This window comes from Hyaena hyaena, unplaced genomic scaffold (assembly GCF_003009895.1).
Source record: "Hyaena hyaena isolate Hyena2069 unplaced genomic scaffold, ASM300989v1 scaffold_153, whole genome shotgun sequence".
In the NCBI taxonomy this organism is placed as follows: Eukaryota; Metazoa; Chordata; class Mammalia; order Carnivora; family Hyaenidae; genus Hyaena; species Hyaena hyaena.
The window spans coordinates 326,911-352,249 of record NW_024080785.1 but is presented as its reverse complement, the minus strand read 5'-3'; the positions used below and the strand labels follow the sequence as shown (position 1 = coordinate 352,249).

General features: G+C 37.3%; 1 protein-coding gene across 4 annotated transcripts in view; it reads left to right on the top strand.

Moving 5' to 3' along the window:
* The window catches only part of DPY19L1 (dpy-19 like C-mannosyltransferase 1), a 104,018-nt gene that overhangs the window by 69,987 nt on the left and 8,692 nt on the right, over window positions 1-25,339 (top strand). For all 4 annotated transcript variants that reach the window (XM_039239151.1, XM_039239150.1, XM_039239149.1 and 1 more), the window contains exons 11-20: window positions 3,223-3,309; window positions 5,449-5,508; window positions 6,291-6,371; window positions 11,954-12,055; window positions 17,048-17,119; window positions 19,082-19,131; window positions 21,283-21,307; window positions 22,273-22,392; window positions 24,290-24,464; window positions 25,194-25,293. In XM_039239151.1, the coding sequence (XP_039095082.1) occupies window positions 3,223-3,309; window positions 5,449-5,508; window positions 6,291-6,371; window positions 11,954-12,055; window positions 17,048-17,119; window positions 19,082-19,131; window positions 21,283-21,307; window positions 22,273-22,392; window positions 24,290-24,464; window positions 25,194-25,293 (872 nt within the window). The remainder of the gene's footprint in view (window positions 1-3,222; window positions 3,310-5,448; window positions 5,509-6,290; window positions 6,372-11,953; window positions 12,056-17,047; window positions 17,120-19,081; window positions 19,132-21,282; window positions 21,308-22,272; window positions 22,393-24,289; window positions 24,465-25,193; window positions 25,294-25,339) is intronic.

The window sequence follows — 25,339 nt, the reverse complement described above, 5'->3', positions numbered from 1 at the left end:
CTCAGGTCATGATTTCATGGTTCTTGGGGACTCTTGCGTCAACATGGAGCCTGCTTAGAATTCTTTCTCTCCCTCTTTCTCTGCTCCTCCCCTGCTTGCACTCACTCATGTGCTTTCTCCCTCTCAAAATAAATAAACTTAAAAAAGAAGTTCACTAATAAAAGTCATTCACAGTGTTGTCTTATTTCTTTAACCAACAAAATACAGACACTCAAGAAAGACAAATACTAAATAATTTGTAATAATCTCTATTCTGCACCTTTTAAGTTCTCACTTTTCTTGCTTTATTAAGTTTCAAATATTCTTCAGATTTGAATTCATTGATGTTTTCGAGCAACGAGTTGTCTGTCAAACATTTTCTGGGTTCTAAGGATAGAAAAGTGATAAAAACAATAAAAAAATAAGTAAAAAGACACCCTTCCCTTCTGGAGCTTGTATTGCAGTGTACAAAGAAAGCAAACATGTAAAATAAACAGTGTGTTAAATGTTAGTAGGTGTTAGTGAGGAAAATAAAACAGACAAGGAATGTGCGGAGTATGTAGCAGAGGTCAGAATTGAAAAGGGTACAAAGACAAGGCCTCACTGAGAAGGTTACACAGGGTCAGCTAAGGGAGTTGAGGTAGCAGCCATTAGGTTAAGGGAGACAGCAAGTAAAAAAGCTCTGAGGTGATGGTGTACAGTATGTTCCTGGATGTGCAAGATGTGGCTGGATTGGAGTGAGATGGGAAAGGTAGTGTGAAATGAGGTTCCATGTGTTAGTGGGGAAGGCCCTGGAAGTTTTCTATGTGTTTGTAAGGGCTTTAGCTTTCCATTAATAGTGAGAGTCAAAGCTTTTGGAGGGTTTGAGCAAGTAAGTGACTAGACTGGCTGCTGAGGTGAGAATGGATCACAAATGTTTCTCTAGAACTTTAGGACCTCCTTTTTAAATACTGCCTTAATTTTTTTTTCTTGAGTACCCTTGACATTGCTTTACCTGATTCTTGGTTATGAATCTGTTTATTCAAAGTGATGTTATTCTGCTAATTTTTGCCGAAATTGATAGGGAAAGTTTAAAGTTAGTCTTAAATTTTAGCACTCAGGGGAAAAAGCTATTGTCATCAAATTTTGAGAATTTGGCTCCTTACCCATTTAGTAAGTATATGTGAATAACGTACCACAAAAAGTTAAGTTCATTCCATGATGATGTAAGAAAGGTTTGACATTAGAAATCCTAATATAATTTATCACAGTATATTTTAAGAGGGTCAACAATATGATCATTTTCTGTGATGCTATAAAGGCATTTGATAAAAGTCAATATCTTGCTGGTTTTAAGATCTTAGTCAAATGAAAATAGATGGATATTTCATTGAAATTTTAAATATATACATATACTTCAAAAGCTAGCAGCAACACACAAAATGATGGATCAATAGAACTATTCCCATTAATGCAGGAAGCTTGACAGATATGCTTGCTGCCATTCTTCTTAAATTTGTAGCAAGAATATTAAATAATACAATTGATTAAAAAATACGACTCTCAAAAATAAAAGGAAGATGAAGAAATTTTATTTGCAAATGATCTGATTTTGAATATCTAAAAAAACCAAAATTAATAAACTACTACTAGAAATAATAAAAGATTGTATTCATTTCTGTATATTTAACATAATTTTTCTGTATGCTGTCTGAAAATATGATGAAAAAAGATTCCTGATAGAATAGCAACAGAAATCATATACTCTGAAGTAAAATTAATATGTTGGATCTGTATGAAGAAAATTTTGCATTCTGCTAATGAAAGTATAGGAACACGTAGAGAAATGGAAACAATGTGGTATATTTGGATCTAAAGATTCAATAGTGGACAGATATAGCTATAAATATGATGTGATATAAATTATTGAATAAAATAGTCCTAATAAAAATGTCAGTTTTGAAACTTAAGCTGATTCTGGAATTCAGAGAAAAATTCATATGTATGGCTCAAAAATAAAACTTCTAGAAGAAAACATGAATTATTTTATTTTTAAAGCTTTTCTAATAATGGAAGACTTAAAGGAAATGAATGATAAATTTGACAATTATAAAAATTTGGAAAACAACCATAATACAGAAATCCCACAAAGATAAAAATGCACCCAGAAAAATATTTACAAGATGTTTGCTTGATTAGGAGAGATTTTTTTCATAATATATAAAGAGAGCTCTTAAGGAAAATAACTAAAACCCAGTAGAAAAATGGGCAGTAGAAATAAGCAATTCAAACACACAGCAACAAAAACAGCAAATAGAAGAAAAGATGGTGCATCTACCCAGTATTAAAAGTATGGAAGAGTGAAAGAAAGAGGCAACATTTTTCTTAAATTGTCAAACAGGGGCGTCTGGGTGGCTCAGTCAGTTGACCATCTGACTCTTGATTTTGGCTCAGGTCATGATCTCCTGGTTCGTGAGTTCGAACCCCCAGTTGGGTTCTGTACTGACAGCACAGAGCCTGCTTGTGATTCTCTGTCTCCTTCTCTGCTGCTCCCCAGCTCTCACGCACATTCTCTGTCTCTGTCTCTCTGAATAAATAAACTACAAAAAAAAAAAAAAAGATTGTCAAATATTTCAAAGAATTGGCAGGCGTGTGTATCAGCAGGAGCTCTCATGTCCTATTGGTGGAGAGTAAATTGGTACAATATTTTTTATGGCAATAAAAATAAAATAATTTATCTCATGAGTGTGTGGACATGTATATAAGATATACACCTAAGAATGTTTCTCATAGCAGTGTTTGTAACAGGAAAAACAAAATAACAGCAAAATCAAACTGGAAAGTACTTACCTGTTCAGCAGTAGTCATAGGACCGTCATTAAACTACAGAACCACTTTAGAGTGATTTTTTTTTTTTTTAGCTATTCAATGGAATGAGTTAGGTTGGTTTGGATTCATGGGAAGCGCTCTGAAACAAAGTCAGAGTAAAGCAAGCAGTAGTATAGCTTATGGGCCAAGTTTCCACTTGTGGTTTTTAAAAAATAACAAAGTAGAATTTGTACATCTGAATATGTGGAAGGATGCACAGGGAACTATTGATGGTGGTGATCTTTTGGGTTTCAAAGTGTAGGATAGAACATGAGCTGTTTTCATTATTTGTTCTCTTGTGAATGGTTTGAATTTCATCATGGGCATGTGCAATTTTAAGGATAAAAATCCGTGTTTTTTATGTGTATTAATTATATTTTTCTTGGATTTTTCCAGATTTCTCTTGCACTTTGTTTTGTTTTGATGTTTGGAAACTCAATGTTATTAACTTCTTATTATGCTTCCTCTTTGGTAATTATTTGGGTAAGTGCCTATTAAATAATATGGCTGTTTTTGAAACTAATGGCTGACCAGTTTTTTAATCACTGACTTGGAATTTGTGAGGGATTTTCTAGAAGAGTCATCTGAGATATTTTCATCTCTGTGGATAGAGTATGACAGTACTCACTTCTCAAACAGGGAAAAAAACACAAGAGTTAATACTAGAAAACACAGCCCCTTGCCTCATACCCCTACTTGGCCCTTTCTCTTTCCTTGTCTTTCCTGTCACCTAAGTTTTGGTCCCAGGGTTCATTTTAGACAGGTTTCATGCTTTCTTCTTGTTCTTGTTACAGTTTTTCTTATTCCTACACCGCTCGCTGACCCCCTTGCCTCCCTGTGGCACCTCACACTAGCCTCTCCTGGCTTTGCTGTGATCAGAGGTGTGGGGCTTTGGGCTCTCTTAGTTTTTCTCCTGTTCTATTTGTGTGAAACATTTAGATAGTTTCAATCAGGTGATGATTCAGTTATATTTTGCGAAATGACTACAAAGAACAGTCAGATTATTGGGAGACTGTCTTCTAGAATTAGAGCAGACAGTGAAAGGTCATCTAACTCCTTCTGCCACTTTTGGCAGGATGACCTTCTAAATATAAATCTTCCTAAAGTTAAGGACTTCAGAGGTGGGTATGCCTTTTTTATTCATGGGTCTCACCATTCTAATGTTTAGTGAACCTAAGAGGAAAATACATATTTTCCTGTATTTCAAAGTGCATGTGCTTTAGCAGGAAGCTGCTATCCTGAAGACAAAGTGTATTGTATTATCTTAATTGAAATATATTCTGCTCCTTGAATAAACTTTTAAGTTATTCAGATTATTTTGGCTTTCTTGATATCTAGAACCCATGAACAAATTGGGAACTTTCTATTTCTTTGACCCGTTTCACAAATAATATTTATTTAAGATCCCTTTCCCCCAGAAATATGCCTCTTCCCACTTAGACCATGGAACCCTTTTTCAGGTTGTGTCGCTTGAGCATACACAGTCACAGATATTAGTAATTAGCATATGGTGATGCTGGGTTTTCAGCAATGACAAAAAAAGTCATTAAGTGAGCTGCTGTACTTTGAGATTAATGGTAGTTCTTATAGGCAGTGACTTCTGTTTCTAATCAGGAAATGTAACAGCATACTCAGTTCTGCATTTTACGTGTGCACAGGCAAGTCCTGCTATTACTTAGATTAAAGTACATGACTCTTGGTACTTGTATTCAGGTACCAATAAAATCTAACCTAAGTACATTTTACAGGAAACTTCTCTTCAGTTCAGTCCAGGACCTACAGTGTGTCAGGTTTCCTTTTAGGGGCTTGACACTGAGGTGTGTCTTAGGTATGAATTAAGCATGTATATGTATATTTCCTATTTGGGTATATAAAAATAAATGATGCGAACAGTTACAGAATATAGCATATTTATGCATATTTAACTATAAACACACATTTGCCTATTTTTATTTGTAGTTACCACCTTGAAACCTGAATCCTATCACCTTTTGTGTTCTCAGATGTTCAGAAACTTCTGAAAAGATTTCATTTGGGTTCATGTATTTATTAATGTTTTGATTTGTAATTGTGCTTTTACTGAGTTGCAAGTACATTTAGTGCCCAATAGGTACTGTACTTTGGGAGTCTGTTCATGTCCTAGAGAGAGAGAAGATTTGATAGAGGAGAAGTATTTGATAATCCATTAAAAACTCATTTGTAGTTTATTCTAAGAGTTGATAATATTTAACTTGAGTAAAATTTTAGGACTGTAAGACAGCTGTCTAAAATTCTGATATTATTATATACATTTTATATGTTATTATATGCTATTATATATTATATTGGCTCTTAGGTAAATCAGAGATGTAAAATCAGTCATAGAAATTTATACATGGTAATTCTGTTTTCAATTTTACAAAGTCACTAACTGACCTAATCTACTTTGGATAAAATAGGACTGTTGCTTAAAGTCAGTGAACTTGCTATATGGAACATTGACAATGTGCTGAATTTTAGATTTTTGAAAGTCTTATTATAAGTGGTTTTTGGTACTTGAATTTATGTGTATAAGTATTAACTGCATGCTATTTATTATGTGTATAAGTATTAACTGCATGCTATATTGTTTTCTCCATGAAGGGCATACTGGAAATGAAGCCACATTTCCTGAAAATGAATGTATCTGAACTTAGTTTATGGGTAAGAATCAATCTATTTGAATGCGTAAGTTTTTCCTTCTCTAAAATGTATCTTTGATTTTATGTTTTACTTTTTAGGACATTATCTATTTTTATGTAGTGCAGGAGATCTAACAGCTTTATGACATAATTAGGGCTCCATTTTAATGTGGCAAATTGCCCTTTTCATGTGGCAAGTTAAAAAATTAATATTGGATAAATGAAGAATTTTAGTTTTACTTATTTTATTACCCATGTTTTTTACTGGGGAGCAGTGTATGTGTGTAAGAGATTGTTAGTACAAAGGGAATTTAACTGTAATTTCATATAAATCTATAATTATTATAATTTTGATAATATTGTATGTATGTATTTTTATTTTTGATAGCCCCCTTCATTTTGGAGTAGCATTCTTTTTTTTTTTTTAATGTTTTATTTATTTCTAGGAGAGAGAGAGAGAGAGACAGCGTGAGCAGGGGAGGGTCAGAGAGAGAGGAAGTCACAGACTCTGAAACAGGCTCCAGGCTCTGAGCTGGCAGTCAGCACAGAGCCCGATGCGGGACTTGAACCCATGAACCGCGAGATCATGACCTAAGTGAAAGTCGGACGCTTAACCGACTAAGCCACCCAGGCGCCCCTGGAGTAGCATTCTTAAAGCTCCATTTTTTATCATTTTTTCTTGGCTGTGGAACTAGCTATTTCACATGTGATTAAAGCATTTATATTTTTCTTCCTCTGTTACATCCAAGGAATGGCATTCAGAAGCATCAATTTATTTTTGTTTTGTTATGTTTTCCTTTATAGGTTATCCAAGGATGTTTCTGGATATTTGGAACTGTTGTACTCAAGTATTTGACATCTAAAATCTTTGGCATTGCAGATGATGTAAGTGCATTTTTGTTTAAACTCGAAAGACTTTAAAAGAATCAAACAAGCTAAGAATGAATTACTTGAGTTATTAAAGTACCACTATTTAAGCCAAATTCTAATATAAAGTCTATTTGCTTAGTATTTTATCTATTTACTATAATAGAAAGTAAATGTGACTCTTTGTATAGTCTCTATTCTCCAATATTAATTTCTTGACACAATTCTGTTATTTTAATTTTTAATCGGTCCTTCTGTATCACAAAGATTTTGAAATTTTAAAGCAAGAAAGTTCTAGAGACCTATGCTCAAATGTTAAGGTCCATACAGTCATTTTTCTCAGGTTTCTTCATAATTCCCCTTAGTAACACATCAGTTTGCCATCTTCAGAGCCTCTGTAGCTATAGACTGTATTATAGTCTCATACCCCCCATCCCGGGTTTCTTGGTCAGTGCTTGTGAAAGGTTTACTTATAAGCTTTTATAGGTAATTTAATCCACGTTAGTCTCATTAAGAGAAAAGTTTTTGTTATTCTGTTTTGGTATCAGGGTAGGACAGAAGTCTGCTTTATAACTTTAAGGATTCTTCCTATCCATAATTTTGCTTTGCCTATTTTATTTTGGTGTTTTAGTAAACACATTAATTAAAAAAGAAGCAACATGTTGATCAGCACAGAAAGAGTAAAGTAAACCATGAATTTTTTTTTCCTATAACTTATGCTAATGGGCTGTCTTTCCTCTATCCATAATAGATTAAAGCTATAGTTTTGAATCTGGGTCTTGTGAAGTCCTGAGACTTCCAAGGACTCTTCTGTGAGCTCCACCTACTTCCCAATCCTCCTAGAAGTCCCCCCTTTCACCCAGGGCAGTTCAGCTTTAATTTCTTCCACATTGGATAATTATATAGGTTTTCATTAGAACAAGGGAATTTTTTGTTTAAAAAAGATGAAAAGCAATTAAGTTGTTCAGTGGGTGATCTGCAACCTATGGAAAGTCTTTCTAAAGTATAAAACTAGAGTCTAAAATTGCCTATTAATTCATTCAATATGTGCCTCCTTTGTGCCTGACAGTAGAACGCATCCTAAACACACAAAATTGAGTAAGACATGATGTAGTGCGAGATAGGAATGATTTCTAGCAACCATAATACAGTATGATGAAGGCTAAAAACAAGTACAGAGAGCTGCAGAAACAGAAAGGAGGAGAGGGGAAGGCTCCTGCCTGAAGTCAGCTGTGAAGAGGGGAGCTAAAAGGTGATTGAGTCAGTGAGGACGCAGAGAAAGAGCAGAAAGGCAAACAGCCCAAGTCCTAGGTGAATGGAATCTGTCTCCTCACTGGGAGGAGGCACACCAGCTAAGGTATTGAGTCAGGTTAAAGTGATGTTGTCATTTCTGTCACAGCCTGATGTTGTAGCAGGACCAAATCACAGTTATTTCCAAATCAGAAGTAATTTAATTGCAACATTAATATTTCTAGGAATCTGTAACGCTGATCAAGGACATCAGCTCATAAATTCTGAATTTTGACACCAGTCAGAAGAAGAGAATGGCAAGGTCCCATAGCTCTCAAGAAGCACTTTCGCTCACCCTTTTCTATTAAGATAATTAGACACCCACCTGCTCTTTAAGAACCAAGTGAGCCCATTTCTCAGTGCATCCTGTCACACTCTTCCTGGTAGAAGACTGAGGTTGTCTCCCAGGGAAGCTCAGTACTCAGTGACACACAGTTTTCACTGGGGGCTGGTAACATAGGCACCCTCTGCCTGAGCCGATTTAAAGTCCCAGACTCTCAGAAGGAACGTAGGTGCTGAGCATACGCCAGGGTTTGTACAATTTAGGCACAGTGAGCCACTGTTCATTCTCACGTAGGGTGGAAGGAGCCATCTGAAATCTAAGTTCCCTGATGCCAGCCGTGCCAGCTTTGCAAGCAGAGATTCAAAGGGTAGCAGGCAGACCTATGTTCACTCATCCGAGCCTCAAGTTGGCCCCATCTTTTCCTGTCTTCCATGCCTTCTTGGATTGTCCATGCGTCTGTATACCGCTTCCCAGTCAGTCATAGATGTGTGGAGAGCTTGGGCTCAAGGATCCCTCTGCCCGTGTGTGCAGCTTTCTTGTCCACCAGGCATGTGAGAACTTCTTTACCTCCTTGTTGGTTTTCTCATTTCCAGAATCTTTTTAAAATTTCTGACCAGTCTGCTGTTCACTGCATGAGTAATATGCTATTAGGCTGGCAAAGCTGGGAGCTTTCACCATGCGTTTCCTACTGTTGGATACTTTTATTCACAGTGTCTCTGAGCATAGGCCTTTTGCTGCCTGCCCCCAAACAAGGCAGCACCCTCCAGTAGCAAGGGTTCTGCTTTCATGGCCAGCCCCACCCTCTGGGACTTACTGGTCCCACCAAGCTAAGAAGTGGGGGTGGCACTGATCTGATCGAGGATGGGCCAGCCCAGGCAAGAATGCTGCAGATGCCTGCAGCTTCCACTCCCAGTTCATCAGCTCTTGTGTGAATCAGTGCTTCTCAGTTTGCTTTCCTTGTGGTCAATTTCTAGAACCTGATATGGTTGTTTTTGACAGTTTTGTCCAATTTTATAGTTCTTGTCGGGGAAGGGATTTCCATTTCCTTTGATAGGAAGTATTCATTTCCATTGATTCTTAAGTGTTTGTCCTGCCTTGTATTCCCCAGATAACCTCGCTTGCTCACAGTGTAGTACTCTTCCTGTATATTGCATTTGGATTTGGTGGTTAATGTTTTTAAGGATTCTTGTCTACATTTATGAGAGAGATTAGTCTGTAGTTTTATTTTCTTATAATGTTTTTTGTCTGGCTTTGGTTTCAAGGTAATGCTAGCTTCTATATTTCAAAGAGAATTTATGTAGAATTGATATTATTTCTTTGCCTACGGTGTTTGGTAGAATTTGACAGTGAATCCTGCAGGGGCTGGACTGTTCTTCATGTGAGAATTTTCTTCTACAAATCCACTTTTTTGAGGAAGTCATTGGTGGTTTATGTCTTTAGATAAAACTTACCCATTTCATATGTGTCATCAAATGGATTCTATTTAAATATATATATATATTATATAAAATATATATTTTATTTATATAAATTTATTATATATATATATATATTATAGTCTGGGGCACCTGGGTGGCCCATAGTGGCTCACTATGAGTTCAAGTCTTGCATCAGGCTCTGTGCTAACAACTCAGAGCCTGGAGTCTATTTTGGATTCTATGTGTCCCTCTCTCTCTTCCCCTCCCCTGCTTGTGCTTGCTCGCTCTGTCTGTCTTTCTCTCAAAAATAATAAATAAAAATGTTAAAAAATCTAAAAAATTATTATAGGATTCAATTAGTGAAAATTCTTATTAGAATTTTTGCATGTATATGAAATGGTTTTACATTCTTTTATGTATTCTTCTTGTTTGGATTCAGAATCAATATTGTATTAGTCTCTTATAAAAAGCTGTTTTTTGGGGGTTTTTTGAGGTATGCTGTTTTACCTGTTTTCTATTTACTGTATTAATATTTTTAAAGTACCATCTTTTTTTGAGTCCTCTGGTTTTGTTGAATTTCTCTTTGTCAACAAATTCTGTCATCCTCATTTCTTATTTCTTTCTGCTTGTCTGTAGCTTTTCCTAATGCTTGAGGGAAAGTCTTGGCTCTTTTGTTCTCAAACTCTCCTATTTTCTGATAAATGCATTTAAAGCTATACATTTCTCTGTAAGTAGTACCTTTTGTGTGTCTTACAAATGAACTATTTAGTGATTTTCTTTTTAGCCAGAGGTTTATTAAGTTTTATGTTAATCATGTTAGCTTCTAGCCAAAGATTTTTAAAGACATTTCTAGTTAGTCTTTTTCCAATTTTATTGCAGTTATGATTAGAAAAAATAATTTGTAGTATATGAATTCTTTAAAATGTATTGTGGTATGGTAAGTGAACATTTAAAAAAATTACTGTGTTCAAGGGTAACATGTAGTCTCTCTTGTGAAGTTTGTATTCTCCATGAGCATATTATTATTCAGGTGTTATGTTAACATATGTCTACCCTTTTCTGTTTTAGTGAGAAATATTTAACATTGCCAGTGAACACTGTCAACTTACCTATTTCTTCCTACATTATTTTCAGCTCTTGCTACACTTTGAATCTATCCTGTTAACTGTACATATGTTCATGATACATATGACCTTGCTTTGCTCTTCATTTTATCAGCATATAAGGTCATTCTGTCTCTTTTCATATATTTTTGCTTGAATTCAGTTTTGTGAGATGTTACTATTGCTAACCTAGATTTCTGTGGTCCAATTTATCTAACACATCTTGTTATCCTCTTTTATTTTCAACCCTTCGATACACTTTTGTCTTAAACATGTCTTTTGTAGATAATGTATATTTGAATTTATTCCTGAAACCCAATTTGAGCATCTATCCTTTAATTTGTGAATTTAAGCTCTTTATATATTATGGCAGTTACCGATATATTGGGACTTATTTCTTCCATTGTATTTGAGAGTTTCCAAATATTTTACTTGCTTTTTAGATTTTCTTCTCCTTTTCATTAGATAGACAGTTTCCTTATGCCATTAAAGGCACTGTATGTTCTCCCTATTGATTTCTTAAACTTTTCAGAACACATTTCCTCCCCAACAAAATAGAGTATTTTGGAATTCTTCAACTCATTCCCACCACCCTTTATTTAGTTCCTCTCTCCTTCCATCTTCCCACTTCATGTAGGTATCATTTAGGATTTTAGCTGTGGGTTGTTATGTAATTTCCCCCCTCTTCTTTGGTTCTTGCTCTTTTAGACAATAATGAATTGAAGATGTAGCCAATGTTTTCTCATTTTTAAATGCAAATAATCCCACCTTCCCTGCATGGCTTTTGTGGGAAGTAGATGAGAGGATGTAAGCGAGAGCACTTGTTAACATGTAAAGAATTACATGGGTAATCGATTGTCATTGAAAAGGTGGATTTTATTCCAAGACCTGACCATTTGTTTAAAAGTTTATTTATTTTGAAAGAGAGAAAGAGAGAGAGAAATAGAATCTCAAGCAGGCTCCAAACCATCAGCACAGGGCCCAACACGGGGCTTGAACCCACAACTGTGAGATCATGCCCTGAGTGAGCTGAAATCAAGAATCTATTGGACTGAACCACCCAGGTGCCCCTTTCAAAGAGTCTTTTCAATCCCTTTTTCAAAAATCAGAAAGAATGTCTCCTTCTCCCTCACTCCATTGCACTTTGTCCCTTATAATTGACAGGTGTCTGTATGTGCTACCACGCCTGCCCTTCCTAGAAGGCTCCAGAAAAGGAGACGGGTAGTGTATTTCATCAGGCTTAGCACACTGAGCAGGGAAACCCTAAGGATGAAAGCTATGGTATGTTGATGATAGATTGTGGAAGGCAGAGTGTTGTTGGAGTTCTCATTTGTCAGCGAAAGAAGGGAGACCCATGAAGTTGCAGCTCTTTAACAGAAGAAGCCTGGCATGGGAACAGTGAGCTCTACAATGTAGTGAAAGCTAGTTTTCGATGCTATTAAGATTAAAATGCATTATTACACTATATGGCGTAATCTAATGGCACCTCACTCTATTCCTTCCTAGGCTCATATTGGCAACTTATTAACATCAAAATTCTTCAGTTACAAAGATTTTGATACTTTATTGTATACCTGTGCAGCAGAGTTTGACTTTATGGAAAAGGAGGTAAGATGTGATTTCTAGTTTTCCTTCCCCAGGTTCTGGTCCATTCATTTTTCATAAAGGGCGCTCCTGTTATCTCAGACTCTCCTCCGTGCTGTTACCTCACTTGGAAGGAAAAGGAAAGTGACGGCTTTCAGGAAGATGTTCCTACTTACATTAGTACAGCACCCCGAAATGTATGGTCTTTTCTCATTTTGATAATTTAGAAGCATGCATTCAGACTAGCAATAGTTTTTTGGATGAGTAAACACAGAGGCATTTCAAGATGCCTCTTTTCAGGGACAGCATTAATTCAGTGACACTCCCAGGCTCTTACATTTCCATTCACTCAGTGGTTGTTTGTTGGAATAATCTCATTGCTTTGAAATATCATTGAGTACAATTTTTTTTCACTCCAACAGCATTTTTCTAAAACTGTATTCAGACGTTTAAAAGGAAATCAGGCAGTAGTGTGGTGGATTGTGAAATGGAAGTCTGCAGTACTATTCTTGAACACGTGAATCTCATTTTGTTCTTTCTCATAGCTTACTAGTTGCTCCTAGTGTGCTGCAAAAAGATATTATGAGGACCAAATGAGATACAGAGGAAGGTACTTTGGTATTTTAATGGTATTTCTAATAAAATATTATTTTGCAGTACTCAGTGAGCTGGTTTGGTTCAACAAATACGCATAAATGCGTCTTTTCTAACACCACCCATGAGGCCCCAATTTATTATGATATTTTACTATCTGTGAAACATTTTCCTTCAAAGCTATGTGTGTGCATGTATGATACCGGTCAGCAGTACTTTGTTGGCACTTTCATTTTCCTCCTGTTTCCCACTGGGTTCCCTCTGTGCCCTGACTTACACAGACCAGTGGATGATAGTGCCCCCACTGCAGAGTCAGACGTTCTGAATTGAGCATGTCCCGCAGATGTGCTCTTTACTCCAGTACCTACCAGTCTCCATTCGCAGGTTCTGGGAAGTATTGATGCAGAATGGCTAATAAAAATTTTATGAATGAATGTATTGAGCCCAGTGAAAGAATGGAAGGAAGAGTTTCTTGCAAGACATTAAAATGCGTGTTCACAGCAGCTTAAGACTCCTTCAGGCAAGTGGTAAAACAAGTAGAGGGTGAACAGCAGCAGAGCGTGAGGACTTGGTGGAAGTCCTCTGACATGATTTAGGGTACACAGGCCACTATCACCTGAGAGGAAGAACCATCAGGTAGGTGATAGAAGAAATTGCTTTATTGAGGCACAGCATGGCCTCAGTCAATTTGAAGACAATAGCAGAGCTGTTTGCAGCCTGCCATTCCTCATCTCCATAGGTATCTTCACAGGGACTGTGCCATAGCGATAGAGTCCCATGCCAGTTTGGAGAGTGCATCCATTGTTTGATACATCCATGTGGTGGGGAAAAGGAAACACTTCAACACAATGCATATGAGAATGATTAATAAATTTGTATGCATATAACTTAAAACATCTGACATTAAATATTGCAAATGACCAAGTGGGATGATTTTTGCCATAAATATGACAAGGGAAACTAGGGAATAAGGTAGTGAGTATAGGAGATTGTCCTAATCAATAAAAAGTTGCAGAGGACTTTGGGTGCGTGGGTGGCTCAGTCGGTTAAGCATCCAGCTCTTGATTCCAGCTCAGGTCATGATCTCACAGTTGGTGAGATCAATCCTGCTGCATCAGGCTCTGCTGGAGCGCTGAGCGCAGAGCCTGCTTGGAATTCTCTCTCACCTCTCTCTCTACCTCTCTCTCTCTCAAAATAAATAAATAAACATTACAAAAAATTACCAAGGACTCTTACCCTTTCCCATCACAGAGAACACATCCCCACTCCTAACACATATGCAGAAATAGGTGAAGGGTGTGAACAGACAACCCACTGGGGCAGAAATGCTGATAACTGGTTAAAATGTGAAGTTGGTTGTCTCCATTTTATTTGTTTATTTCTTTGTTTATTTTGAGGGAGGAGGAGAGGCAGGGAGAGAGGGAGAGAGAGGATCTGGAGCAGGCTCCACACTGCCAGCACAGAGCCCTATGTGGGGCTCAAACTTATGAATCGTAGGATCATGACCTGAACCAAGATCAGGAGTCAGACACTTAGCTGACTGAGCCACCCAGGCACTCCCTAAATTGGTTGTCTCCTTTATTTTTTCTGCATTCTTTTTACTTTTTACTAAATGAGCATATATAACTTTTATGCTTAGAACAAATCCAACAATTCATAGAAATATTAAAAGAATTTGTAATTCTAATATTGCACACACGGGTGTACACACATGAGTACCTCTCTCCCTGTGTGGTTTGTTTCCCTTGCATTTGTTCTTTTGCGTATTGGACCTTTTTGTATTGAGGAAATTGTATTCTTTTGTGTCCTTTGTATTAATACTTTTATATATTCACTCCAGTCCCTTCTGTTGGTTTCCTACTGAGAGTTATACTGAACTTAGTTTCTTCTTGTCCCTCCACTACTCCCCCCCATTCCTACTGTAATACTATAATCAGTGACATTATTCTACTTTCCATGTACTCTCCCCTCTGACCCCATTTTAAGAGATTCACTGTACCTTAATTATCTGCACATGTAACCTCTCATGCTATTCTGTCACCGTTATAGCGCAGTCTTGTCGTAGTTCTGTAGGTTGGTGTTTTTAACGCTACGTGTTCTGGCATTGAAGCCTCTCCTGCCATTTCTCTATTGTGTGAAGCTTGCTCTCCAATGGATTCCTCAGGAAGGGCCATAGGGGCAGTGATCCCTGAGTTTTTACATGGTCACATATTCTATCAGTGCCTTTTATATGTGAGGTTCTGGCTAGATACAAAATCTTTGGCTCATGTATCTTTCCTTTTTTTAAATTTTTATTTATTTATTTTGAGAGAGAGAGAGACAGAGACAGAGACAGAGAGAATCCCAAACAGGTTCCATGCTGTCAGTGGGGAGTGACATGAGGTCCAAACTCATGAACTGTGAGATCATGACTTGAGCCAAAATCAAGAGTCAGACGCTTAACTGACTGAACCACCCAGGCACCCCTAAAAAATACTTTCAAAATAAAGTTTTGAAATGTGTTTTTAAAATTGTTTGAATTCTTTGTTAAATTGTTAAGTACTTTTAACGCAGTTTTGACATACTGCCTTTTTAGGGTAAACACCTATATTTCACAACTTTTCTTAAGTTGATTGTTAGTTGTTAATAGCAAATGTCTAAATTTTAAATCATAGTTTGGGTTATATGATCTTTGTCTAGACAAAGGTCTCAGTAAAGATGTAATTTAAAATTTACTAGTTAGAAATATATATATTTTATAATATTAAATACTATACAAATGCTTGTTAATAGTAAAATAAAACCATAAAAAATCTCCTCTTAATGGGAATTATAACTATGAAGTATGCGTTATGGCCTAATAAATTATCAAAATTACTTGTCTAATACAGAATAACAAGTGAGAAAATTGGACTAATGAGAGGGAAAATCAGAAAATACTACTTTGTAGAATTAAAATGTACCAGCATTTTTAATATGATTAAAGCTAGATTTCTCTTGATAAACATATTTGGGAAAGTGTGTACATTATTTAAGTCAATAATATAATATTGTTTTTGTGAGGGTAAAGTTGGTGGTAAGCAAATCAATTGCAATTTAGAAATTTCAAGCCCGGAATTGTTTAAAAGTATGAGTTCAAATGATTGAAAAATATATAGGATTGCAATGTGTCAGACTTTGTTATTAAATATTTCTGTAGCTTTTAATCTACTATTAAGAAAATGCAAAAGAAACTGGTGCAGCCCCTCTGGAAAACAGTGTGGATGTGCCTCAGAAAGTTAACAATAGAACTCCCCTATGACCCAGCAATAGCACTGCTGGGAATTTACCCAAGGGATACAGGAGTGCTGATGCATAGGAGCACATGTACCCCAATGTTCATAGCAGCGCTCTCAATAATAGCTAAAACATGGAAAGAGCCTAAGTGTCCATCAACAGATGAATGGATCAAGAAGATGTGGTTTATCTATACGATGGAATACTACATGGCAATGAGAAAAAATGAAATCTGGCTTTGTGTAGCAACATGGATGGACCTTGAGGGTGTTATGCTGAGCAAAATAAGTCAGGCAGAGAAAGACAAATACCATATGATTGCACGTATAGGAGGATTAGGAGGAACTTAACGGAGGACCATGGGAGAGAAGAAGGGGGAAATAGTGGGGGAGAGGGAGANTGATGGATGTGGGGGGGAGGGGAGATGTGCATGGAGGAGGGCACTTGTGGGGGTGAGCAATGGGTGTTATATGGAAACCAACTTGACAATAAACTATTTGTAAAAAAAAAAAAAAAAAAAAAGAAAAGAAAAGAAAGAAAGAAAATGCAAAAGAGGCGCCTGGGGTGGCTCAGTTGGTTAAGCGTCTGACTTTGGCTGAGGTCATGATCTCACAGCTTGTGGGTTTGAGTCCCACATCTGGCTCTCTACTGATAGCGCAGAGCCTGGAGCCTGCTTTGGATTCTGTTTCTCTCTCTTTCTCAGCCCCTCCTCCATTCATTCTCTCTCAAAAATAAAACATTAAAAAAAATTTTTTTTAATGCAAAACTGTTTTTCTCTCATAAACATTGGTTATTAGTGTGTGTGTGTGTGTGTGTGTGTGTGTATCTTGGGATCATGGTTATGATATTTAACCCCCACCAAATATCCAGAAATGCTCATGCTGTTTGAAGGAGTCTTGACCTGTCTCGTAGGAATTCTTGTGTACAAAATATGCACAGTAATCTTCCTAGTCACATTTGATACTTACAAGTGTTCTTGTTTTCCAACTCAGCATTTTGGGGATGTTTGTTTCTGTGGAAATGTGTCTTCATTTTTATGATGGGAGTCAGTGGGTCTACTGGGTGGATGCTCATGTTTCTCTACTTATGCTTTTAAAAATTCACTTTGTTATTTGAAATTTTGTCTGGAAATATTTTTCTCTAACAAAGCATCTCTTTGAATTGCAGACTCCCTTGAGGTATACAAAGACGCTGTTGCTTCCGGTTGTTCTGGTTGTGTTTATTGCAATTGTTAGAAAGGTATGTCCGTTACTTAAGAGCTCTTTCTTATAATAAAGCACTTTCTTGTTTCTGCCTTAGTAGTTAAGTAGCTAACATGTACTAGGTTACATATTAATATGACACAGTACTTTAATGGATTTGTTGAAACATATTCTGTATTTTCTTACTAATAGCCCTTGAAGAACATTATAAGCCTTAAAAATGTTGTTATCTGTCCACATAAAATAGACATAGAAAAAGGATGGCTCGGGATTTGATGATCATGTATTTTAAAAGACATGATCAAAGAGACCATATTGACCCAGATACAGTTATTTTTGTCTTTGTAAATTACTACTGACTGACTTTTAACTTTATGTGATATTTCCCTAAAACATTTAATATATGCCTTTCTAAGTCATTTGTGCAGTGCTAACTCCTATATTGAGTTTATTATTATTGATCAAGAGGAAAAAAGTAGAATATTAACAATGTATTACCAACGTCGTTAAAATTGTTAGACTTCCAACTTGGCTTTGATAATGAAATTCTAAGCCCAGATTTAAATCAGGTCAGGGAAGTTCCCATCTTTAGCAAAGAGCAGGGGTGATAGTCTCTTCTTTTTTCTTGTAGGAGTTGGTGAATTCTGTAACTGCAAGTGTTTTAAGAGAATAAATAAAGATTAATCTGTAATCAAAAAAAAAAACGATAGACCCTAAAAGTTTTCTGATTTGTAGTTAGTGATTTCTGGGTTAACAGAATGTCGTATATTTGTAGAACATTTTGTCCTAGGATTATTGTTCACTTTATATATTTGTACTCTCCCCAGCCATATCACATGTGTTATTTCACCTGCTAATTTGACAGCTCTGTAGGGTACACAGATATTATTGCCCCCATTTTGACAGATACAGAATTAGAAGATCAAAGAGGTTGTTAACCAGCCTCACATCATGTCCATTAAAAAGCAAGGAAAAAACAGGTATCCGACTCTGCACCTTTCTCCCCTTCTTGGGTCTAGTGTAGCATTCAGTTTTGTAGTTGCACAAGCTTCTCAAATCTAATGAGTTTGTGGTCAGTTTCTGACATATGCCAGGCTCTGTGCTTCCTTTGCACTTCTGCATACTTGCGTAGGTATGCACCTAGTGGGTATTCGGGAAGTACCAACGTTGGCAATCCGGAATGCATTAAAAAGGCAGTAATCTGGATGGCTAGAGATGATGAAAGCAATTATGTCCTGTAAAAAAGCTGAGATGTTTGATTTAAAGAAAGATTCAAATGGACAAAGGATAATTATTTTCAAATATTAAAAGCCTACGCCTTGGAAATAAGATTACAACATTCTTTTTGGCTCCTTAGAATTATGGCCAGTTGTGGAAGGTTGGACTTTGGACCAGAATGGATCTGGGCTGACTAGAAAAGTGTTGTAGATTCAAGCAGCAGTTGGGTGGTTCTTCCAGGAGCTGGATTAAAACGTGTCAGCAGTGTCAAAGAGGACATCGATACTGGGGATAGGCTTTAGATTAGATGACCTTCCGGTGACTGCTAACTGTGCACACCAGTGTTCAGTTAGTTGTGCTTATCAGTCTCTGAGCCAGTTGTCTGGGTATGTGTGCATGATTAAGGAGAGGCATTGCCAGTGACCTTGGCATGTGGAGTTCGCTGAATGCGGACTGGAAGCCAGGAGGTTAGGTTTCACGACCTATTAATGCTTCCTAGTTGTTGTCTGCCTTCCAGGAGATCATCTAATCCATCTGAGCCTGTTGCTCATGTACCAAATGAGGATAAGAAAATCTCTTTGAACAGAGTTGTTAGGTATTAGATATAATCAAGTTTTGTACAAATGTAAGATCATGTTGTTGTAATGATCATTTCCTGAGTCATCTCTTATTTCTGTACTTCTTATATTTTTAAGTAGAGCTTGAAAATTTAGAAGGTACTTTAGTTAAAACTTTGTTTTTTCCCAAAACAGCTCTTAAGTGTTAAAAAATCTATTTGCAGATTATTAGTGACCTGTGGGGTGTCTTAACTAAACAACAGACACAAATGAGGTAAATATGCTATTCATCATTTTGTTATATTATCTATTAAGTAGATATTTGCAAGGTATTAATTTTATAATTCATGTGGTAACTCACCATTTGATCATTGACGTTTTCGATTATTGCCATTCCCCTTCTTTGCTTTTCTCATGATTCCCTATGCATGCAGAGCTCAGCACATTACTTACTCATACCTCAGATTCCATCCATACAATTTGATATTAGGCCTACACATAATCTGTACTTGAAGGACACTGCTTTGTGCTTCAGTTTATCAGGGAAAAGAAATTATTCTGTTGATGGTTTATGGACCAGTGGACTGCCTTTTGAGAGAAGAGCAGGGAAATAGAAAACTGATTTCATACTTCACTTTTTACACAAAATAAATTCCAGATGGATTAAAGATTTAAATGAAGGAAAAAAACTAATGCCCCAATATTAAGCAAGAGATTATTTTAGGACTTTTAGGATGAGAGAAGCCTGGTTAAGTATGACGTAAAACCTGTAAGCTAGAAGGAAAGATTGAAAAAGCTGAGCAGATAAATATTTTGGTTTGATAAGATACCCTAAGCATTGTTCAAAGACAAATTGGGTACAATATTCACAATATATGACAAAGGACAAATGACCGACATATATAAAGGACTTCTATGAATTAACGGGAAATATGGTAAAACCCCATTGGAAAACGAGTGAAGTACACAAAAGAGGCAATTGAGAGAAAAATAAATTCTCGCTTTCCCTTTTCCCACCACACTCAAGTCTCCTGGACCTTCTTGCCGCTCTGTAACTGTGGCATGCTGCTTCCTGCATCTGCAGTGTTGTGCTGCTCATGCCAAGGCCGTAATTGTGCCTCTGTTCCCCAAAGTCAGGCTCTGTACGTGGCCAACTCCTTTCATTTTAGTGTTAGAACATTACCTCCTTCAAGAAGCCTTTCCTGACCTTCACTTCCGTGGAGATTCCTTGTGTCCTGGCTTGTCATTCTTCATCATCACATGCCCTTATCTTCCTCTCTCAGCATTTCTCACCATTTATACTTGAACATCTCCTATGGCACCACCATTCCCCAACCTCTGTCTTCACTGCTCATGGTGTCTTTGTAGTTAGCCCATTAAGGACTACTTCACACTATGGGGCTATGCACTATCTTTATCTCTGCCTCAAGTGGTCTTCCTGAGGGTTGCTCAATATCTCTGCTCCTTCAGGCCTTGCTCAAATGTCACTCAGTGACCCCATTGATTGATATACCCTTTCCCCATCCCCCTCTGCATCTTGTGCCCTGTTTTTGCTCTCTCCACAGTACTTGTCACTGTTTCACATATGTTTACTTATTTGCTTTTTGTTTCTCCCTTGACTTATATGTAAGCTCCGTGAGGGCCAAGGTTTTTTTCCCCATCTTATCTACTCCTGTGTCTCCAGTGTCATTGGTGCTCAGTGGGGTTGGGGATGGATAGATCTGTACCCTGTAGTCCTGAACGGTCCATTTTAGTAGGGAGAGACATGATCATAATAAATGAACATTTTTGAGGAAATAAAACAGGGAAATGGAGTTGGAGTGATTATGGAGAGGGGCACCAAATATGGGATAGCAGGGGAGGGGTGGCGGCGGGGCCAAAGGGAGATGCAGAGACCTCTAAGCGTGCATCCTTTCCCAGGAATTAAAACTGTCAAGCAAAACTAAATGGAGAATTTTGTGGCTATTTGTATATTCCTGAGCCACTGCTGAAAAAATCTTTTATGTGGTTTCCTAAATTATCTTTATAGCAGCTACAGCTTGTGGGGGAGCTCAGGTAACCCTGGGGATGGGAAGCAGGGCAATAGAACTATGAAGTCTTCAGGGCTGCCTTCACTCCCCGCCCCGCTTTGGCAGCACATCTCAGGGAGGTAGCCGGTACACCACAGTGTGCCTTTTATGGGCCCAGGAATTGTCCATGTAATCAAATCTGTGAAGTATGCAACACAGTCAATTTCTTAAAAATAAGCCATCTTTTCAAAGATTATGGCACCAGTTTTGGTTCATAGCTTTTAGTTATTTTTATTTACATATATATGTACTTGGAATGTTAAAGACATTGTAAAATTTCTATTGTAAGATAAAAATGCAAATAATTGAAGTGCTTCAATAATGATTCAATAGCAATATTTCTTATTCCATTTCAGAAAACACCAGTTTGATCATGGAGAGGTAAGGACTTAACATTACTGAAATTTACTTTATTTCAATGTTTGTATATATATATATGGACTTTTCTTTAAGTTCCAGTTTCTAAGTATTGGTATTTATCACTCATCATCTTCAAAATTGGCCTATATGTGTTTCTATCAGACTGTCAGAAACATGACCTTTCATTTGTTAAAATAGTTAAGTAGGAACCCCATTGGGTCTGCTCTGATCATCCTCAGGAGATCTAGTGTATTGCTGAATGCATGTGGAGGGTCTTTTGCTTGACTGGAGATGATTTTCCTCTCTCCTCACCTCCCCCTGAGGCTTTGGAGGTATGACTGGTTGCTGCTCCCATCTCCTATGGATTCCACCTGTTTTTCTTTCTCTCTGTTTGTTTTGTTTTGTTTTGTTTTGTTTTTACTTGAGGTATAATGGACATGTAACATGATACTGATTTCAGGTGTACGGCATAGATAATCAGATTAGTACACATCGTGAGATGATCACCACAATAAGTCGAGCTAACATCCATCACATACATAGTTATAAAGTAATTTTTTTTCTTGTGATGACCTTTAAAACTACTCTCTTAGCAACAGCACGGCGACTATAGCTAGTAATACTGTATTGCATATATCAACCTGATTTTGGTGACTGTTCCAAGGCAGACTCTGGAATCTTAAGTATTACTTAGTTTTCTTTACCGCTTTCCTGTGTTAATCTGATGGTATCATCAAGGTAGATTCAGAAATGTGGGCCTTGGTAACTATGGCCTTAACCCTGAGCAGAATTCTAGAACCACTTGCCTTAGTGACTTGATGATTTTAGGCTTTTATTAAAACAGAGGGGTTTGAAAGTGAACTTTAAGACTCATTTATTTCAAAAATTAAAGTATTGTTGCCAAGAAAAAGTATTCTTCTGGGTGTTCATCTATTTAACAATATAGTAAACTATAGGAGTAAAAAAATATTTTTTCTTTATTTCAGCTAGTTTATCATGCATTGCAACTGTTAGCATATACAGCCCTCGGTATTTTAATTATGAGACTAAAACTCTTCTTGACACCACACATGTGTGTTATGGCTTCTCTGATCTGTTCAAGACAGGTAAGATGGTTGTTATGTTGACCTTGTAGCTGCTGTGATCACTCTACCCCAGCCTATGTCATTGAATGGTCTAAAATAATATTGAATGACTCAAAATTATTTAAATTGTCATAGTTAAAGTTCTTCATGGTTTTATATTAATCTTTCATAAAGGGTAAGGGCCAAAAAGGGTCATTTATCATTCTGATTTCTAAAATATTCCTTGGCTTACAACAGACACTCAAATACTCTAGGCTGAATCATGAATGATCACTACAGATGTTGATAGAAAGCAGAGCTTCACTGTAGAAATATTTTTTTGTTATTTTGACATTCCTATCACAAAGAATTCTAACCAGTGATTTCAAGTTACAGTTGCTTTCAAATAGATGTTTTTTTTCAGTATCAAGCTTAATTTCTTTTGAGTATACATTTGTATGTACATCCTTGCCTTTTTAAAAGTTGTTGTGCACCATTTTGGTTATTTGTTGCTTATTTTCCCTGGATAACTGCATCCTTGGTCTGTATTCACAGATTTATGGTTCTGCATCATGCCATCTTTTCATCAACCAATTAGCCAAGGTCCAGGAGCAGTACCTCTTTTAAACTTAACAAATATTTGCTAAACATCTATACCAGACTCTAGGGATGAAGGTAGAATGGTAAATAGGAAAATCAAAAAGCAAAAATATATATATGCCCTCAAGAAGCTTAAAATCTAAGTCTAAAGACATATAGAGAAAGTAAGGAAATAATGAACAGGGATAAAGTGTTATTATTGAGTGGAAAATATTCCATTATTTCAATATTTCCATTATTGAATGGAAAAATCAGCTAGCCTCAAGTTTCCCAATCAGAATGTTGGTGTTGTGTTAAAGAGGGACGGCTTTCCAGAGACCAACCTGCCTTGGGATGAAGCCGCTCTTCCTGATTCCTACAGGCTGGGACAGGAAAGGAGGCTGGTGGGAAGCCTTGCATCCTAAATGCTAGCCCGCCCCATGGCTAAAGATAGAGAGCATAGCCCCAGGCTGGCTTCCCGTGTGTGGGACCTCTACAAACACATGGTGGGGGAGGGCACTCAGAAGGACCCTTCATCTAGTTGGGTGCTCTTCTGTTGGTCTTTTGAACTTCTGAGTACTTAAAAAAATTCTTTTAATGTTTATTTATTTTTGAGAGGGCATTAGCAGAGGAGGGGCAGAGAGAGAGAGATAGAGAATCTGAAGCAGGCTCTAGACTCTGAGCTGTTTGTCAGCACAGAGCCTGACATGGGGCTCCAACTCACAGACCATGAGATCATGACCTGAGCTGAAGTCAGACGCTCAACCAACTGGCCACCCAGGCACCCCATGAGCTTCTAAATACTTTTTAAACGAGAGACCCTACATTTTCTTTTTGTATTGGGCCTGTCAAATTATGTAGGTGGTCCTGGCATCACCTGAATCTGGAATTAGAACAAATTGAGAGAAGAGCTTCTTTTTTTTTCTTTATGTTTTTATTTATTTCTGAGAGAGAGAGAGAGAGACAGCGTGAGCAGGGGAGGGTCAGAGAGAGAGGGAGATACAGAATCCAAAACAGGCTCCAGGCTCCAGGCTCTGAGCTAGCTGTCAGCACAGAGCCCGACGCGGGGCTCAAACCCACAAACCGTGAGATCATGACCTGAGCCAAAGTCAGACGCTCAACCGATTGAACCACCCAGGTGCCCCGAGAAGAGCTTCTTAAATTATATCCCACCTATATAAGGCTGATGGTAAAATTCTTTTAATCCCCCTGGTCATTGTTTCTGAAACTTTTTGTTAGGATGATTAATCCTTTATCTGAGACTCCACCAGAGGCTGTGTTCTTCTCTGGGAAGAACTTTTGTTTATTTGATACAGGTTGCTTTGTACTAATTACCAACATATTCTTAATTTGGTTTCAGCTATTTGGGTGGCTCTTTTGCAAAGTACATCCTGGCGCTGTTGTTTTTGCTGTATTAGCAGCAATGTCAATACAGGGTTCAGCAAATCTACAAACCCAATGGAATATTGTGGGGGAGTTCAGCAATTTGCCACAAGAAGAACTTATAGAATGGATCAAATACAGTACCAAACCAGGTAAGCTTTCCTTGCGGTTTTTCATACCACCGCCAAATCTTAAACCCAACCTACTTCCAGTGGCCTTTCTAAGTAGTGTTGCTTCCAGATTATTCAGAAAAAGAGAGATATCCATCTTGCTTAAGTGGTTTGCAAAGGAAGTGTTATATAAATTTCTTAGTAATCTATTTTGCTATTTTCCGTAAATGCTAATGCTTTTTTCAAAATGTATCCAAGTTTTTACATTACATATCTTAAAATAAATTTATTGTGCTTATTATGAGTTTTTAATCTTAGTCCTGCATGTGCTTTCTTGAAATGAACTCTTGGAGTACGACATTTTATCCAAGGGAGATTTTATTGTTGTCTCAGTATCAAATGACTGAATTTTAAATCATTTTCCAGGATCCCTTGGTGCTGTAAAACTTTCCTAGCCAATTTGATACTTCTTTCCTAGGAGCAGAAAAGATTTCTAAGACATTACAAAAACATACAAACAAAGAAAACCCCAGAAATCCTCAGTGATGAAATGAGGCTCTAACTTCCCAAGAAAATCGTTTACCCAAGCCAGTTTGCTGATAGCCATTTTTCCAGCCAGCCAACTTCACTCTGGTTCTTCCATTGAATCTTTAAGTCATGAACCTCTCTGGGCTTCCATTTTTTCACCTGGGAAGGGATTGGGTTGACCAGAAGGAGGCCCTTGTGACGCTCACTGAGTCTCTTCCTGGGACCTTCTTTCCGGCTTTGCAGACGCGGTGTTTGCGGGTGCCATGCCCACAATGGCGAGTGTTAAACTCTCTGCACTTCGGCCCATTGTGAATCATCCACATTATGAAGATGCAGGTTTAAGGTTAGTACACAATTCTCATGTTGCCCAAAACAAATTTCCCACACAA